Source organism: Pteropus vampyrus, unplaced genomic scaffold, assembly GCF_000151845.1.
Source record: "Pteropus vampyrus isolate Shadow unplaced genomic scaffold, Pvam_2.0 Scaffold18, whole genome shotgun sequence".
Taxonomy (NCBI): Eukaryota; Metazoa; Chordata; class Mammalia; order Chiroptera; family Pteropodidae; genus Pteropus; species Pteropus vampyrus.
The window spans coordinates 971,130-990,569 of NW_011888799.1; the positions used below are offsets into that span (position 1 = coordinate 971,130).

The 19,440-nt window shown below is 43.6% G+C and overlaps 1 protein-coding gene and 1 pseudogene across 2 annotated transcripts in view; both read left to right on the forward strand.

Annotated features, from left to right (window-relative positions):
• The window catches only part of TBC1D22B (TBC1 domain family member 22B), a 64,708-nt gene that overhangs the window by 33,316 nt on the left and 11,952 nt on the right, over positions 1-19,440 (forward strand). For both annotated transcript variants that reach the window (XM_023527542.1, XM_011354545.2), the window contains exons 9-12: positions 7,985-8,091; positions 8,554-8,629; positions 10,855-10,982; positions 11,267-11,362. In XM_023527542.1, coding sequence (XP_023383310.1) covers positions 7,985-8,091; positions 8,554-8,629; positions 10,855-10,982; positions 11,267-11,362 — 407 coding nt within the window. The remainder of the gene's footprint in view (positions 1-7,984; positions 8,092-8,553; positions 8,630-10,854; positions 10,983-11,266; positions 11,363-19,440) is intronic.
• On the forward strand, positions 18,583-18,986 carry LOC111736136 (annotated as a pseudogene).

Sequence of the window (19,440 nt, forward strand, 5' to 3'; positions counted from 1 at the left end):
GCTCCTGACGTCACATTTTCAGAAAAATGGTGCCTGGTGATTTCTTTTATTACAAATGGAACACGAAGTATCAAGTAACTCTCGCTCTTCTCCTCTGCGTGAAGCAGTACAGTAGGATTTTCTTTTCAGGTTCTGTTTTGAAGCACAGCGGCACTGGAGCTCTCAGAAGGGAAGGCTTTCCTATTCCTCCTACTCATGTATCTATTTTCCTATGTGTCATTTCCACTTTTCATAGATGATCAATGGGGATTGGCTGCATGTGACAGGGAACCCTAAATACCTCACTTACCTCAAGCAATAGAGAAAAGCTTATTTCTCTCGTGTTAAAAGTCAAAAGGTAAGCAGTACAGAGCTTGCATGCTGCTCCAAGATATCAGGGGTCCAGGCTCCTTTCTCTTGTTATTCTACCAATCAAGCAATCACGTCGATATTCTAGCAAGTATGGAAGAGGAAAAGGAGGAAGGCATACTCCTTCCGTTTAAGGACACTTCTGAAGTACATGACTTGGGTTTGTCTCTGAACTTAGGTTTATGGCCATAACTATCTGCAAGTGAGGTTGGAAAACACAGTCTCTATCCCAGGTGGCCAGTACCCTTTGGGTTCTTATCACCAAGGAGGAAGGGGAACAGTTATTTGTGGACAACTGGTAGACCGTGCTATCTCTGGGCTCCTGAGACTCAGTGTTTGATCAACTTCTCTCCTCCCTATACCCAGTCACCCTTTTCTCTCAGCAGCATTTTCTGTCACTTAAGTCAGAAATGCTAAGAATTGTTCATGATTCCTTTTTCTCTTCCATATCCAATCACTTACAAAGCTCTCATGATTTTATGTCCTAAATATTTCTTGAATTTGCTTTCCTCTCCATCCTATGACTGCCCTGGGTCAGGCCTGGATTGCTGAAATGGCTAAATATGTTTTCTCATCTCTGGTTTTATCTCCTTCAAACCTATCTTCCACACCATTTAAACACAGACTTGCCCATGGAGTTCCTCTGCTTATAACCCTTCAGTGGCATCTCATCATTTACAGATTAAAATGTCCAGGTTCTCTAGCTTGTTGTTCAAGGCCCTCTGTGATTTATGCCCTGCCTCACCTCTTAAACTCAGCAATCCAAAATTGATATTTTAATTTTAAATCTAAAGCCTTATCCTGCACCATCTCTTTATCCCCTAAGCTAGTCCTTGTACATTCTTTAAGACTCCGCTTCCTTCTGGAAGCCTGCCCCCATCATCCCAGTAGTACTCTTTCCATAACACAGTACATTTATTTCTTTTGTAGAACTTTACCACACCACCAATTATTTTGTGTTTCCATCCTGCCCTCTGCCACCAGACTGTATGATTCTTTGAAGCCAGAGACTATTTTAAACACCTTCATATTCCAAGAGCCTTCATTATGGTGTCCAGAATACACATTCTACATGTCTAGATGAATGAGAGAATGAAAAGTTTGTCATAACTTGCAAGATACCCAGGAATTAGTATGGTTTTACTGGGCATGGCCACTGGAGGGCAGTGAATTACAGTATTCTGATAGTGTGCTGAGTTAGCCAAAAGTTCTGTCTCTTCTAAGGGATGGAGATGGAATGCCACCACTTATCAGCCGGTATTTATTGAGCACCTGTACTATGCTAGGCACTACTCTAGGCACTGCGGATACGACCATAACTATTTCCTGGATATCTCTGCCTTTTAATTGTAGTTATTCATTCAGGGAAAATGAAAGCTTATAGTGATTAAGTGCCATGGATAAAAATGAAGCAGGAAAGGAAGACAGAGATGTTGGTAAGAGTGGGAGCAGGAACAGGTTTTAAACAGGGTGGTGAATCAGGGTCACCCTGAGAAGAGGATGTTTGAGCAAAGTTCTGAAGGAGGCAAAGAGGCAAGCCATGCTGTTAATTTTTGATAGTTAACACTCAGATTTTCAGAGAAAAGGAGTTGTTAATAATGCCCCACATACCCAGATACCACGGACCCTGTCACACGTCTTGCTCCTGGGCTGTTGTGGATTATACTCCAGCTCCATGCTCTCTGTTCCTGGGAGGCTTCGTTCTCCACCTCAGATCCAATTGTTTGCATGTGGTGTCTGTCCTGCCAACCCTGTTCTTCCTTGTGTGGCGAGGTGTGGAAGCCAAAGATGAAACTGGACAGACTTCTATAGTAATGGTGGGTTTTCATTATTTTCTTAAGACATTCCTTTTTAAAATGTAAATTTTACATTAAAGTATAACATTTATTTTTAAAGTACATATACATGCACAGTTTGATAAATTTCCCCTAAATAACAGCCCCTGTATCAAGATATGGAACATTTGTGTTCCCTTCTAGTCCCTCTCCTTCTCCCGAGCAAGGTTAACTATTTTACTGACTTCTAAAACCTTGATTAGTTTTGCCTATCTCTAAACTTTATATAAACTGAATCGTATAGTGGAGATATTCCATTTCCATTTTAATGCTGTTAATTTGGAGGGAATTGGGGAATGGGGCTGCTGCTGAATTTTTTAGCACTCATCCTACTTGGAACTCTAACCCCGTCCTCAAGATGCCTCCAGGCCCCGTCTTCACAGATGAAGCAGCCTCATATGTAATAGGCAGTTGAGGAATATTTGAGGCTCTTCCCAGTAGTAGACATATGTATGGAGAAAGCCCAGTCAGAGTGCTGAGCTGAGCTACTTTCAGCTGACACTTTTGAGAGTAGTATGTGCATGATGGGATGTCCAGTGCTGAATTTGCTATCATTTTAGGAGGTAAGTTCTCCAAAGTCAAGTTGTGGCTTGTCATCTCTAGGATTATAAGACAGCCTGCTCTCTCCCTGGCACAAGTGGCATGTGCATGCTTGCTAACTGGCTCATTTGCTTTCTCTCATCTGACCCCAAGTATAAGTGAGAAATTACAACAGAGGAGAAATTGAGGTAGTCAACATATTCAAGATGTTTGAGCCTAGATGAGGAGCCTGTGGGCATCTGACATTGGCATTAGGGGACCCAGACTTCCCAGAGCTTGTTGATACACACATTGTCTTGTTGATATGCTGCCTGGCTCTGTGGGTGGTCTTTGGGCAGGTCCTAGAAAGTTTAAGTGTGTTCTGGACCTGCCGTTTCTTTGCCCCCATAACCTGAATACTCATATAGTTTGGGCTCATATAACCTGAGGTACTACAGCCAGTGCCATGAGGCCGAGTTAACCAGCAGCCACTAACATTTGCGAAATAAAAGTAAAAGTAATACAGGAACCTGTGCAAAATAAAGAAAATTTGGTGATATGTTGTTTTTAAAATTAATTTTACCCAGGGTATCTTGACATGTGTATACCCAGGCTACCCTCCTCTGAGTAGTGTATAGCCAGAGTTCATGTATTCTGAGTTAATATTTACCTTTTAGTCACTACCATGATTGACAGGCACAGTATCATGGTCAGCTGCTTCTCTTTTTGAAACAGTACGTCTCCTCTCACACAGTCTGGAACATGGTCTTCATGAAACAGAACCATCTCCCATGGGGTCTCTGCTCTGTAGGAACCTCAGAAGAAATCTTTCCTCTAAATTCCCTGGGAGAGGCCGACACACCTCACCTTTCTCTGTCAGGTGGTTTGACTTTGCCGGGATTAGCCAAAGGGCCCCTCTACCCTCTCCATACTAAGATTTGCAGTAGTGACCCTGTCTCAGCTGCTGCCATCAAATACTTGCCTGAAAATACTAAATGAATAATACCCAACAATATATTTTTATAGTACTCGAACCACTGGAAAACTATTACATACAGGTAATTAGATGAATTCCTTGACATTTTTCTTAAAACTAGGTTTTGAATGAAATAGTTAAGTTTCTATTTTATGAGGTTCTTTAGATATATAGCTAAAAAGATTTATATTTTCCTTTTCTCAATTTACTTTTGTGATCAGAAAATACGTAAGGTATTCTTATGAGTTTAGTTTAAAAAAAAAAAAAAAAAAAGACAGGAATCAGGTAAGTCAGAGGCTTTGTGAAAGAGAAAGGCTGTCTGCAGTCTGATGCCTTGAATCCTCTCATGCCTGCCAGTCAGGCGGAATCATTCTGACCCAGCAGATCACAATCTGGAAATTGCCCTACTATCACAGATGGTTCCTGGGAAATGCCTAGAGCAATGAATGGACAAGTTACTCTTGTCAATTTAAAGAAAACCCAGTTTTTCCCAAAGCTGTTGAGGAGTTCTTGAGGCATATGTGAGGCTGATTTTAGGTCTAAGACTTGGAGTTCTCAGAAAAATAAACCCTCGATAGGAGCTACCACTCGAGTACATTTTATCAGCTAATAAATGGGTATGTTCTTGGAAAGCCCAGAATGGGCAATTTGATTTTTATAAAGAGCTTTGGGTTTTCATCTTTTTTAGATGCTTTGACTCCTAAAATAGCCATAAAATATTCCTTAAAATCTAATTCCCTCCAGTTTGAGTCCTGGCTGCTCTGTAATGACAACTAAAAAACACTTTCTTCATTTGAGACTGTGTTGCTGGCATGGTTTTCCATTTCAGCTCAATTATATGTTGAATTTTCTCAAGTAGGACATTTAATGATCCTTCTGAACAGACTGTTTATGCTGAATGAAGCCCTTCAGAGAGCATTTGGGCCTTCCTATCTCTGCTGCTCTTTGCTGGTGCACTTAGCTCACAGTTTTTGACTGATTGTGTGAATTTTATCCTCTCAGCAGGCAGACCACTAGAACTAACCTCTCCTCCCTTCCTCTGAAGTGCTGATGAACTATCCCACTGTCTGTGAAAGCAAAGGAATAATGGGCAGGCCAGGCTTAAGAGCAGGACATGGGGAAACAACAGCCCCCAGCTTGAGGCCCCTGAAGAGGGTTTAGCATCTTGTCTGTTGATCCCTTTGCTCCCTGGACAGCTAAAGGTTTGGAATTGGTACAGTTATCGAGAGTGGCATCTTACCAACTAAGCTTCATTGGATCTCCCTCCTTAAGACCAAAATATGGAAATGGAAACTTTGAAAATTGACTTATTTTTAAGGTACATTTTGGAATTAGGTTAGATTTGGCTGCGAAAAATAGCAATCCAAAATAACTGAGGCTGAAACAAGATAGTTTATTTGTTCCTCATTTAATAACAATAATACTAGCTGACATTTACATAACGCTTATTTTGTGCCAGGCACTGTTGATAGCACTTTTCGTATATTAACTTATTTAATCCTTATAATATCCTATGACACTGATAGGATATTACCACTTTAATAGATGAGGAATTGAGGCACAGAAGGTAAAATCGTTTGCCCAAAGTCACATAGTTAGTGAGTGATGGAGCCACGATTTGATCTACACAGTCTAGCTCCAGACTCTGTGCTCTTAACCACATGCTCTTCTGTCTGACAAAAGGCCACAGGTCACCAGGGCTGATATGGCAGCTGTGCTCCCCATTGTTCTCAGGGACCCAGGCTCTTTCTCCCTAGTTCCCCTATTGTGTGTAATTTCCATTCCCAGTGACATTTCTACTGCAAAGTTCTGGAATTATAGAATGCCCAAGGTGGAAAAGACCATTCAAATTATTCCAGAGTTCTGGATCTTCATTTGGGAAATATGTATGAGCAGTGGGAGTGGTTTCTGACCTGAGCCTTCCTTGTGGGTGTCACTTTTATCTTACAACCCTATTCTCTTAAAGAGGGAGCTACTGCCTAGGATGGTTGCATGAGCAGCAGCACTCTCTGAAAAGGAAATGACATTCCCCTCATGCACTGCTGTGGGTCTGGTCCTGGAGCGGAGTCTGGCAGTACCTGTGGTTTAGGTCTGCCTGAACCTGTGGCCCAGAGCAGTTCTCCACTGGATAAACGGGACAGTTCCTCAAGACATTATTTATGGTAGTGGGATTTGGAGGCAGCTGGATTCCTGTCCCTAGCACACGTGGGGCAATGAACTAGAGGTATGTACAGACACACTCAAGGAGCTTAGACATGTAATACGAAGCAAAAAGGAAAAGGAAGAATCTGAGCTGGGTCTTAGAGCCCAGTATTATTTAACTAAATTAATGAATGATGTGATATGGTCACTCCCCAAAGACATTATTACATAATAAGTGCTTAAGTTAGGGGAAAAATAAAATGATATTTCTTGGAAGGTTTTTTTCTTCCTCAGTGTGATTTCTCAAGTGGACCTTTATATATTATCTAAAGTCTTAGTTTCTGCAGGCTTCGTGTAAATTTAAAAAAAAAAAAAATCTTTTTTATTGTTTTTTGGTGATAAAAGGCAGGTGTAGTCAATTATAGCTCTTTTTTCTAAAATAATATACATTTTTTTCCTGACTATAAAAATTATGTTTATTGTAGGAATTTTGGAAAGTCTAGTAAAGCTTAAAGAAAATAAAATCCTTTATTTCTACCACCTGGGGAATAAGCACTGTAAACCTCATGATATATTTTGTCTTTCTACTGTGCTTATGTAAACACATAAATATTGTATGTACAGTAATTGAGAGTATACCATAAATTTTGTACCTTACTCTTTTTCCTTAACAGAGTAACATGTTTCTATGTCATTACAAATTCCTAATAAACTTCATCTAAAATAAACTATATCGACCTACTGTGTGCCAGGTACTTTACATGTCTTAACTATATCTGTACTTTGAGTCTGACTTTAGGTTTTTCCCAAGGTCATAGATTTTCTGATAGAGTACCCCACGTTCCCCAAAAGGATTTTTGTAGCCCTCGATGTCCATTTAAAAATGCTGTTTATACAGGATGATAATCTGTGAGTCGTTACATGTTGTCTCGAGGTTCAGTTGTAAGTCTTAGTAATAATTCTCATAAATGAAAGGGCTGGATTCTGAGGGCTGCCTGTGTCTGCAGCACTAGGGGCTGCAGTGAATGTCCTGTTTTCAAAATAGGTCTTGTAGATCAAAGGAGAGTAGCTGCCTGGGCGCAGAACTCAAGGGCCTGAACATTTCCGTGTGTGGCCTTTGACAGGCCTGCAGGGGCCCGTGGGTTGAGGCAGACTGTCTTGGCAGGCACAGAGAGCCTTTCTTAGTACTTCCACCTCTCTGAGGCAGGAAGGAAACATCACATGGCCTTTTTCTTCTTTGGGTTTCTAGAGGACTCCTTCTATTCTCCCCACTTGAATCTCAGCCAGACAGGCAACTTCTCACTCCTGTTATTTAGTGTGGGGTTTCATGAGAGCTACTAGATGGTCCTCTTTAAAAGAAGTCCCATGACTTAAGAGTTTTGGGAAATGCTGGATGATAAGCAAGGTTAAACAGATTTACTTAATGGAAAATTTCTTATAATTTCTCAAATCCTTTTGCTCGCTGTGATCTTTGTGACTCCCCAAGATGAGGCTATATAATGCAGCATTTCTCGACTGTCTTTGTCAATGGAACCCCTTTTTTCTTCGGTACCCTTTAGGACTGATGTTTTACAGAAATCACCCATTTTAGGAACTACCAGTTTGGTGGAATTAAATTCTAGAAGCTACCACACGTTTGGGCCATCTTTTTTTACAAGCTCATCTTCACTTCTGAGTGGTGAGGCTGTGGGTCTGCTATGTCAGAATTTGGGGATTCCATCTTTAAATATGAATTATGGGGGCCATCTAATCCTAGCTGTTCTCACTATAGGTGAGTTGCTAGACAGCTCACTGAATTTTTGAAATTAAATAATATTTCCAGACCATCTCCAGGGGGCTGGGTATAGCTCATTGAATGTGAGGCCTGAAGTATCTTTTTCTCAGATTGAATGAGCAAATGCAGGAGAAGAAAAAGATATATTGGACCCAGTGGAATTGGTATGGGAAGTGGCCTGTTCAACGTTGTCATGAGATCCTTAAGAGCTTTGCTGGGACATATTGCCCACCTGATGAGGCAGGGGTCAGGCCGGCCCTTGTTCCTTGGCATCAGGTTAGCCTGGCTGTTCCCTGGCCTGAAGGACCCCATCAAAGATACTAGACTCTGTCTTTCTCTCTCCATTTTCTAGAGAAGACCTCTGGACTTTCTTCACCTTTTGTTTTACAGAAGAGGATGTCGAGAACTTTGACGTGACCAACTTGTCTCAGGACATTCTGCGGAGCATCGAAGCCGACAGCTTTTGGTGCATGAGCAAGCTGCTGGATGGGATCCAGGTGAGCTGGTTCTGCTCTTGTGGGACGCCTGGGTCCAGGGGTTCCCGTGGGCCTTTGCGTTCCTAATTGCTCTTCTATATCAGACAGCCCTGCCCCCCTGCGTGGCACTACCTCTTTTTGGTCCATTCATCTCTACCTTTCTCATTAGCTTTACAGCTTTCAAAAGGCAATGGTCTGGTGTCCCCTGGAGTCTCAGGAAGTCTCCGTGTTGCCCTGGCTTTGTCATTAGAGCATATCCTTCCTTTCTGCTGTGCACCCAGGCCTTGTGGTTTGCTTCCACAGTGCAGGGCTCTCTTAGGCTTTTCCCATGCTCTGCTGTTCTGTAGATTCTGTTGTTTCCCCAAACACTGGCACTGGCTTTGGAAAAACAGCTTGTGCTTTTAAATGTGTTTCCATGAACTCAAGGGGTGGTAGCATGACTGTTTGGCATTCTGTTTATCCCAGGCTCTATGTCATTTGCAGGATAACTACACCTTTGCACAACCAGGGATCCAGAAGAAGGTCAAGGCACTGGAAGAACTTGTCAGCCGGATTGATGGTAGGCTCAGGAACAGTAGTTCTCTAGTAATAGCAAAGTATGATTCCGATGCAAGCAAGTTATGCCGTGGGACCTTTCCCCAGACCCCGTCCCAGGCATGACCCTTTCCACTCTGTGCTGTTGGTGGCACGGGAATCCTTCCAAATCCCAATAGGAATGTGAAGTGAGAACTCTGCTGTTATCTCAAATTCTTTTTTCTCCTTAGTTTTCTTCACCAAGTTCTATCAGTTCTCCTTTAGCATCTCTCCTCAAATTTACCCTTTCTTCTCCATTTTCCTAGCCACTGCTCTGGTCCAGCCATGCCTCCTCCATATTCTTTCTTCTTCCAAACCTATCACACAACTGCATCTTTCTAACACATTGTTCTGGTCACATCCCTTTTCTGCTCTGAGACTTCCTGTGGCTCTCCATTGCTTTTAGAGTCTTGTCTGTAGTCTGACTTGTCCTTCAAGTGGTGATGTAACTCAGGACTCTTGGGCTTGACACATGGTCCTCAAGACTGGCTGACACCCTAGCAGAACTTCCCATAGCTCCCTGGGACCTGTTTGGGCCAGGGGAAATGAGACGTAGCTCTTCCTGAAGCTTATTGTCTTTGAGAAACAGGAGCCTTACAGCAATTCCTTGGCTCTGGCTGGGAATCATGGAATATTAGAACTAAAAGGCAACTCAGGAAGCCCTGCTCTTGACTGATGAAGAAACTGAGGTCCAGGGAGAGAAGTCAGAGTTAAGTTTCATGAAGGTCTGTTAAGTGGGATCCCTAGCACCAGTTAAGTTGTAAAGCTTCTTTAGGACTTCACCAGGTCCTACACCAGCTAATAGGTCTCATTTCCTAGTTTTCCTAGTCATGGATTTTCTGCTTTAGATAAGCATGGCCTTTTGTCTCTCTCCTTTCCCCGGGTCTCTTTTCATGGATTTGTTCCACTCACTTCAGCTTTCTTCTATAACTCAAGATTTCAGTCTTCTCAGCTCATTTGCTTATTTACAGTTGTTTTCCTCTACATCATATGTAGGTTGTTTTTTTCCTCTTATCACCCTGACCCAGCTGCTAGCCCTGTGGCAGGACCCACATCTAGGTCTCTTGTATCCCTCACCTGGATCCTGTACAGGGTGCGCCCTGCCATGAGCAAGGCTGCTAAGCTGGCTGATAGGCTGGTCATCAATTGGGTTACAGAGGGCAGAGGCTGTGGTTTCTGCCACTGTCTGCCCTGTCCTTGTTTTTTCTGCCATACATACATGATAAATAAAGGCATAGTACTTCAGGATAGTGGATTTTTAAGTGTCCGTATCTTTATTCTTTGAGTTACAGAAGTAATACTTATTACAAAAATTTAAACAATTCAGAAAAACACAAAATAAAAAATGAAAATTCTCCCCCTTCCTTAAATTCTACTCCCCAGAAATAACCATTGTTAATAGTAATTCTTTCAAAAATTGTATTAAGTATTTACCACATGCCAGGTGCTGTTGTAAGCACTTATATTTTCTCAGTTTATCCTCTCTCAAACCTTCCGAGGTATGAATGACTGTCCTCATTTTATAGATTAGGAAACTAAGGAGGATAGTGATTTTTTAAAACATGCTATTAAGTATTATTTGAAGGGCTGTCATGTAGAACAGGGTCAGGTTTGTTTTAGGGGTTCTAGGACATCACACAGCTACCAAGTGATGGGGGTTAGGAGGGAGCTAGTTTCTGCTGAATATGGGGAAGCACTTTCTGGCGAATCACTTAATACTTCAGTGGGAGAGGCTGTCCTTGAGTAGAGTCAGTGGGCCCGTTACTGGCAGAGTGTGAGTCCCTGCTGGCTGCAGTCTGTCAGGGATGCTGAAGAGAAAATCCTCGCCGGCGGGAGGGTGGCCAAGGTGACCCCCAGTTCTTTTCCATTCTGGCTCCTTCTCTGATGAGTAATAAGGTCAGGCATCCAAGCGAACCTTATATCTCCTGCTTTGTGGCTAGAGCAGCCTTGCAAAGGAAGAAAGATACCTAGAACATCGCTATGGGATGTTAAAATAGTTCTACCGTGTGCAGGCTGAGGCCATGCAGTGTTGTTGTGAGATGGCAGAATTAATCACAAAGGACAGTCCACTGCCAGTCTGGCGCCCCTCTGTCTGGCTTCCCCAGGGAAGAGGTGAATAGAAATGGAAACTGCCTTCTTGGTTCATGCGACTTTTTCAGGGTCTGACCCCCTAAGTTGTGCTCCCAGGACCAATGACACTTCCTGTTTCAGAGCAGGTACATAATCACTTCAGGAGGTACGAGGTCGAATACCTACAGTTTGCCTTTCGTTGGATGAATAACCTGCTTATGCGGGAGCTTCCCCTTCGCTGCACCATCCGCTTGTGGGACACATACCAGGTATGAAGAGAGTCCCTGCCTTCTCCATGCCAGACTGTCCCTGAGGCACCCACTCCCTGCCCTGGTGTGGAGTGTGGCTGCTCAGAAGTCCCCCCACCTTCTTTCTACTTCTGTGTCTGCCTTAGCCTCACGGGCAGGGCCTCTGTTTTTACCGCCTCAGTTTGTCCAGCCATGAAAGGGGTGCTACCCTGCTTTCCCACCTTGCAGAAGGATTGGAACTGAGAGGATTAGAGCTAGCTTCTTGTCAGGGCTTAGAGACCTAACTCTGTTTTTTGCTTTTTCAGTCTGAACCAGAAGGATTCTCCCACTTTCATCTCTATGTATGTGCAGCTTTCTTGATCAAGTGGAGAAAAGAGATCTTGGATGAGGAGGACTTTCAGGTGAGTACACAGGAGCTCAGCCTGGGCTGGGATGAGCGTCAGAATGGAGGTTATCCCATTAGTGGGGCTGCAGCAGGTACCTGTCTGGGAAGAAGAGGAGAGAAAGGGTTTTCAGAAGAGGTTGCCACTCCCAGTTGGCAGGGAGTCATCGGGGCCCAGAGCTCTTCAGTAGAAAGGGCCTTAGTGCCCTAAAGCCTGAAGAGCTGCTGGGCGGGCCTGAGAGACCTCCAGTCATTCATTGACAAGCATTTGTTGAATGCCTGCCACATGCTAGACACTGTTGAAGGTGTGGGATATATTGGAAAGTAAAACAGACAGACATCTGGGTTCTCATAGAGCTTACGTACTAGTTGGGGAGAAATTTATAATAAACAAAAGTATAATAAATTTAAAAGAATGTTAGAAGGTGATAAAGAAAATTTTTTAATGTAGAGCAAGATAAAGGGGTTATTAGGTAGTGGGGAAAGGACAAGTTGCAGTTTCAGATAAAGTAATCAGTATAGGCTCACTTGGAAGGTGACATTTGAGCAAAGGCTTGGGGAAGGTGAAGGAGCCAGATGTGGACATCTGGGGAAAGAGTGTCTAGGCAGAGGGAACAGCCAGGGCAAAGGCCTTAAAGCAGTGCTGTGCCTGCCGTTTTAGGAATCACGATGGGGGCCAGTGTGGGCTGGAGCAGAGTGGTCCAGAGGAAGAGTAGGAAGAGGTGAGGCCAGAGAACTTACAAGGGACCCAGATCACAGAGGACTTTGTAGACACTGGAAAGACTTCGGCCTTTACTCCGAGTGGAAGGAGATCTATAAGAGGGTCTTAAGCAGTGGAGGGACACAATCTGACTTATATTTTCAAAGGATCACTGGGGCTTCCATGTAGACTGTAGGTGTGGGCAAGGGTGGAAGCAGGAGACCACCTAGGAGGCTATTGCAGTCCTCTAGGTGAGACATGAGGGTGGCCTAGACCTTGATGGTAGCAGTGGAGGTATGAGAAGTAGAGCCAACAGGAATTCCTAATAGAAAGAGATGAGTCAGCATGACTTTACAGTTCATAAGAAGGCTTTGGGGGAGCAGATTTATGGAGAAAGATCTGGAAGTCAGTTTTGAGCATGCTGAATTTTAACTGCCATTAGACATTTAAACAGAGATGTAGAATAGGAAATAAAATTTACAAGTCTGGAGTTTGGAAGACAGAGAGGTCTGGACTGGACATATATGTTTAGGAGCCTTTTACTAGATGGTCTTTACAGTTGGGATAGTGGGTAAGATCCCTGAGGAAGTGAGTATGGACGGAAGAGAGATGAGAAACAGGCCTGAACCCTGGCACACTCTTACACAAAAAGGCCCGGGAGAGGAGGTAGGCAGAACAAAGGAGGCAGAGGGAATGACCAGTGACAGTGCAGCGTCCTGGAAGCCTTGGGTGGGGATGCGAAGAACACTGAAGAAGGACAAATGTTAGGTGGTGGAACAGCAGGCAGCTGCTCTAGGAGGCCCAGGAAGGGGAAAGTGGGGGTCGAGGAGAGAGATAGCCAGATTCGTAGTCTGCGGAGAGAAAAGCCTGGAGGTTGTTCATAGTCGTTATCTCTGGGGGCAGTAGTGGGCTTTTGTTTTACTGCTTTGTACATTTCTCAACTGAGAGTTTTTGTTTGCTTTTTAATGGGCACGTATTTCTTTTAAAAGCAGACGGAGGAAAGCCAGAGAAGGTTGAATGTTTTCCTAAGTTCTAATTAATAACAGAGGTGTTCTGGAGAGCAGTAGCATCTTCATGTGATCCATGAGCAGTGCCACTTTGTAAGTGGTATTAGGTGTCTAAAGCAGAAGCCTGTTCAGCAGATAGATGGAAAGACAGGGCCAGACTTGCCCAAGTAAGGGCTCTGGGAGAAAAAGGAAAGGGTGGGCTTCTGTGAGATGCTAGCTCTGGTGCCACAGCTGCAGGCAGCTGATGAAGAGCCACCATTTTTGCCATCAAGCGGCATATGTGACATCCTAGGATAAACGAGCACAAGGGGTGGCAGTGGCCGTGTGCCGAGTGAGCTATCCATTCTGATAACGTGGTTGAGGTGGAGCAGGATATCAAGAGCATGGAACCTAATTTAGTTATCGTGAGCCAGGCTCAGAAGGCCTTGTCATATGTGATAAAAGTGCTTCCCAGATTAGCTTAGGGAGGTGGAGGTGATTCTAAGAATGGCTTTTAGCAATTCACAGTATTGACAGAGCATAGGGCAATAGCCTATGACTTTAAAACTGTGTTAGAGATGTTCTTTACTAGATAGCACATTCGATTATCTGATAGATTTGAGGTCTTTCTACAATAACCCACAGAATAACTGGGGCTTTTTGTCTGCCGCTGTGCTAACATACTCGGGGAAGAGTGTCACCTCTGTCTTTTAAACAAAATAGAATGGACGATGAAGCTGTATAATCTGCAAAGTTCCTCCCAGCCCCACAACCCTATAATTCTATGAATAATAAAAGGAAAAAAATGTGTCTGGCTGTGTTAGGATAGACAGGAGGTGACCTCACGGGTGTGAGGGAAAAGGGCACAAGAGCACTGTGTGAGATGGTGAGATATTGGCCCGTGACCTCTGTAGAGAAAAGGGCCACCTGTAATTAAAACAAAAGAAGGTCTATCAGTGAATACAGGTATCCCAGAGAGCCCAACAGGCCTAGCCTGGGAGAGAGACATTTTAGGACTAAAAGCTGCAGCGACTCTAAGGAAAACTGCAGAGATGAAGTAGCTGCAGAGATAAAAGTTAGAGTTGGGGTAGTATCAGCAGAACAGCCACTTACCGCCCTTAAAGAACAGGGAAGAAGAGCCCACTGTGAGGGAACCAGTGGAGGGTGTCGGAAAGTGGCAACCCTCCTTCTAAAGTTGGGGACTATGCAGAATAGCACAGTGTTAATCCCTGGTCTCTGGGGCCGGTCTGCCTAGGGTCAAATCCTAACTCTGCCACTTTTCTAGATGTGTAACCTTAAGAAGTAAATTGGCTTTCAGTATGCCTCAGTTTTCTTACCTGTGAAATGGGGATAAGAGTACCTGCCTCCTCGGGCTATTATGAGGATTATACAAATTAACACATGTGAAGCTGTTAGAATGGTGTACTATGCATATAGCCCTTGAAACAGTGAGCTTATTATCATTATTATTGCTCCCTGTAATATATTCCTGAATCTGGGGAGCAGTAAAGTGAAGACAGAGCTTTAGAAACCCAAGTCTGAGTGATTTGAACTCACCTGAGTAAACCATGCTCGGCTAATCCTGGGTGAAACTGCCAAGCTGGATAAACAAATGGGGCTGGAGAGGAGGTGCAGGGGCAGAGGCAGTGTCCCAGTTGTGGCGAGAGCCCCCAGAAGGACAGGCACTTGCTTCTCCCTGACTAAGCAGTTGTCTGGAGTCACACTGCCTGGGAGAGGGGACCAAAAATTAACAATAGGAGGATTGCCTTATCAGGTTTCCTTCCTGAGACTTCTGAGCAAGGAAACTTGAGGCTGCTGTAGGAGCAGGATGGTGCAGTCCTCTAGACCACGGCGGGCCGTTGGAAATGAGAGCTTCCAGCAGAGCTGGGCCAAGCCTCTTTTGTAGTAGAGGAGACCTCAGTAATTCTGGCCCTTAGCCTGGGCAGCTGTAATAGAATAATTATGATAATATTAGGTTGCATTTTATGGAATTGTTGTTATATGTCAAAATGGTCAAATATTGGCAATTTCATAAGGTTCAGTGTAATAATTAATCCTTAGCACTTTTAATGTACCAGGCACTATTCTAAATGCTTTCGTGTGTTAATTCATTTAATTCCTGAACAGTCAGTCCCCACAGAATTACTACCCCCATTCTACAAATAGGGAAACCGAGTCACGGCAAGATTAAGTAACTAGGCTGAGGTCACTGAGGAAATAAGTAGCAGAGACCTGGAATCCATGCTTATACAGTAGCTGCTCATAGGCAGGGATCTTCTTCCCCTTCCATCTCCTCCTCCTCCTCTTCCCAGGACTTCCCTCACCCCTCACCATCCCTCTCCTCTCATTGAAAATTGCTAGCAGGCTCTCTTCTCACCAAGTAAATGTTTAACCAAAAATTGGCTCTTTTGAAACTGAAAAAGAAATCCTCCGGGGTCCTCCTTTTGATCTCCCATTATTCTGGCTTCTGGGTTTTTCTCTTTGGGCTCCTAGGAGGACCTGCGACATCCTGATGCCCTCGTGCTCTCTTGCTCACGGGGCTGGAAACCACCCCACATGTGTCTCTGTGGGAATGAGGTGCTCTAATGACCACCACAACTGTCTGGGCACCAGTGCAAGTTTCTGGAGCAGAGAGGGGCTGTGGGCCTCTGTCTGTGAAGCTTAGAGCCCGTCTCTAGCCCTCAGAGAGCTGCCTGCCCACAATGGGCTGAGTGTCAGACTCAGGTTTTTAAAGACGTGTGTGTTTTAACTTTTATTTTAAAATAATTTTTTACTTACAAAAATGTTGCAAAAGTAGTGCAGAATTTCCATATGCCCCACTCATATCGACTAATTATTACATTTTACACACCATGCTACAATTAACCAACCAGGAAACTCAACATTGATAAACTGCTATTAATCTAAAGACCTTATTTGAATTTTACAAGTTATACCATTTATGTTCTTTTTCTGGACCAGGATCCTACTTTGGGATAGTTCCTCAGTCTTTCCTTGTCTTCCATGACAAATTTTTCAAAAATTTTGGCAGATACTGGTTAGTTATTTTATAGAATGTTCCTTTATTTAGGGTTGTTTGGCATTTTCTTGAGATGAAATTGAGGGTCATGCCTTTCAGAGCAGAAACCACAAAGGCGATTTGCCCTTCTTAGGACATCATATCACATGGTACATGGTGTTGGAATGTCCCGTTACTGATGCCCTTGATCACTTGGTTTAAGTGGATCTACCAGGCTTCTCCACTTTTGTAAAGTTACTGTTTTCCCCTTGGTAATTAATAAGTATATTCTGGAGAGACACTTTGAGATTAGGTAATTATCCAGTTTCTCATCCTTTTACCCACTAATTTTAGCATCTGTTAATGGTTCTTGCTTATAACAGTCATTACTGTGATGTTTGCCTAATGGTGATTTTCTATTTTCATCATTCCTTCTATATTTATTACATTCTACTCGAAGAGCTGTCCCTTTTCTCCAATTTATTTATTCAAACATTTATATGAAAGATTCATGTGTACTTATTTTACTTGATGGGTTTCCCACCACTGTCATTTATTTTGCTGTTCAGATTGTCTCAACTTTAGCCCTGGGGTGCTCCTTCAAGTTGGATCTGGTGTCTTTTTGATTTCATCATTTTTTAAGTAATTCTTACTTTCTGGCATCACCAGATGCTCCAGGCTTATCTTATATTTTCTTTGCCCCAGCCTTGGAATCGACTCTTTCTCCAAGGAGCTCTGGTTAAGCTAGTTTTTTTTTTGCCACTAAAAAAATACTTAGAGGTGTCATGATGACTTTGGAAATAAGATGATAGGAAAGTATTTATGTGAAATTCAAGAACAAGCAAAACTAATTGATGGTTTAGATCAAGTCACTGGTTGGTGGGGAGTGTTGACTGTGGAAGAACATGAGTCTCCAAGGCACAAGAGGCATCTTGAGTGGGGTGGTGGTTACATATATAAAAAGTCATCAGCTGTACACTTAAGATTTGTGTAGTTACTATATGCAAGTTTTATCGCATTTTAAAACAAAAAAGATGACAAGAGAGCGCACGATAAGATAAGGGCATACATGGTTCAATTTGTCATGTGGCTACCATTGAAAGGTTGGGGAGAAAATGCAATAACACTAAAAATTTATCTACCAAATAGTTTTACCATGTAAAAATTACTCAAATCAAAATGGATAAAAGCTTACTTTCTCACGGGAAAGCTGAAAGTAAATGATTGTACTTGAATCTTGGTACCAAGTGAGGATCTTGATATTATTTGCAACTTGGGGACTTGAAGGAAAAAGTGTGACCACTAGGATTCGGGGCTGACAGATGTGGAGGTGATGGCTGTGCAAGAGGTTGTGCAGCACTGAGTGTGTGGGGGACATGAGCAGTAATGGTGGGAAACCTTCCTGGTTAAAGAGAAGCTTCACTGGTAGTCAAATAGAGTGATAGTGGCCTTGGACTTGAGTACTCTAATTCATAACCATCAAGGCTTCCATGTGCAGTTGTGCACTGCCGAGGGAGGGAGTAGGGGCGTCGCTCCCTGAGCTGTGACCCCGAAGAATGCTGTACCTGCCCAAGGGGGCCTGTCAAAGATGTTAGGTCCTAAAAGGAGGAGCTAAGCAAAGGGGACTCTCCAGGGGAAAAGAAAAGACTGAACATGTGAGAGCTGAGAGGCCTGCTGTCTCCACTCTGATCTAAGGCCACACCAAGAGCAAGCCCTTCTCAGCGCGTGCCCGTGGCCTGCACTTCGTTAGGTTCTATCTCCCTGATGGTGAGAGGGAGGAGAGGAAATTACAGCTGCAGCCAGCCATGCAAAGATCAGTGGAAGGATTTTCCTGGCAGAGGAACAACCAGAGCAAAGCCCTAGAGGGGTGAGTGGCTGAGGTGTTGGGGGAGGGAAGAGGCAGAGAGAAGGCTTTGTGTCTGGAGTGCCAGAGAAGGTGAAGGGAGAACGCTGCAAGGACTGATTTTGGAGAAGACCATAGGAAGGAGATTTGATTCTAAAACAGAGGGAAACTATCCCCTTCCTTTGACACATCCACAGCCCCAGCCCTAAAGCCTGGTCCAGTACTCTCTGGGCCTTGACCTGCACTGCCAGGGGTGGACACTCCATTGTTAAATAACAAAATTATAGCAATGAGAGTGGACTTTTCAGTTCCTACCCTCTGGCCAAGGCTGATCCTAGAATGTTAAATGAGACTGAGAAAGCCACAGAATTAGGTCACTGGAAAACATGTTTTTATTCCTGAAACCCAGTGACAGTATACCACTGAAGCAAGTGTGGGTGTCAGACTTTGGGGGAAATTTCCCAGTGTCAAACACAGGACAGGAAATCTGCATAGTTCTACGAGTGAATATGGCAGGCCCTCTGTGGGTCAGTGCACACCAGGTAATACAAGCAAACAAAAGGAGTTGCTGGGACAGAGAAGGGAAACACCTCCAGAAATAAAACATTCAGTGTGTAGAAGAACATGAGCTATGCCAAATTGTGGGCACTCAGGAAAACAGCATATGGGGTATATGTACAGGCCAGCAGTGGTTCTTTAATGGTAGGTGGTGATGGAATGGAGTGGCCTGGAGAATGCTAACCAGCTCATCTGCGAGTACTCTGGGAAGCAGTTATGACCATGGGTGAAGAGGACAAACAGGTTCCCTATAGCATTGGTGAGCATGTGCGCACGTGGGATCTTCGATCTGATTCACTCCATCAGTGACCCTGAGCATCCCCTGAAACTAGAAGAATTGAATGTAGTAGAGCAACTCCAGGTTCAAGTGAACAAGGCCCATCAAGGACAAGCTTCTGCCATCCCTTTCCCAATGACTCAAGATGCACATTACACCAGGGACCCATGCCTTGGAGCGTGCAGTGAACGAGCAGCTAGTAGTAAGGGTGAGTGGCAGCTTCCCTTGAGAACAGCCATATGCTAGAGGTTGCAAACCAGTACCTTTTGGCCCACTCCTGAGCCTGGCTTTTAGTCTTCAGCTCCACCCAGGTCTTATTGCCTCATTTTCTTGAATCACTGACAATGAAAAATGAACATTTTGCATTTTGTAATTCCTAATTTATTTATTTATTTTTTAAAAATAAAACTTATATGGAATAAAATAACCCACAGAAGCCTGGAAACTTATTTGACTATAACAGTGTATCTAGGCAAAGTGTATGCCCGAGTCAGAAACAGGCACCTGAGCAAATTCCTGGTCACCCTACAGTCTAAAAAAGCATCTCAGAACAGCATCTGTGAGAGCCCAGAAAAGCCTGGGACCCTACAGAAATGTTGGGGCAGGTGCCAACGAGGCCTCAAGTGTCTCAGAATTGATTTCAAGGGGATTCTAAGAACCAACAATCCAAATTTCTTTAACATAAAATGAGAACCGGCAAGGAGGTCATTGGGACCAGCTGATGACTCTAAATCA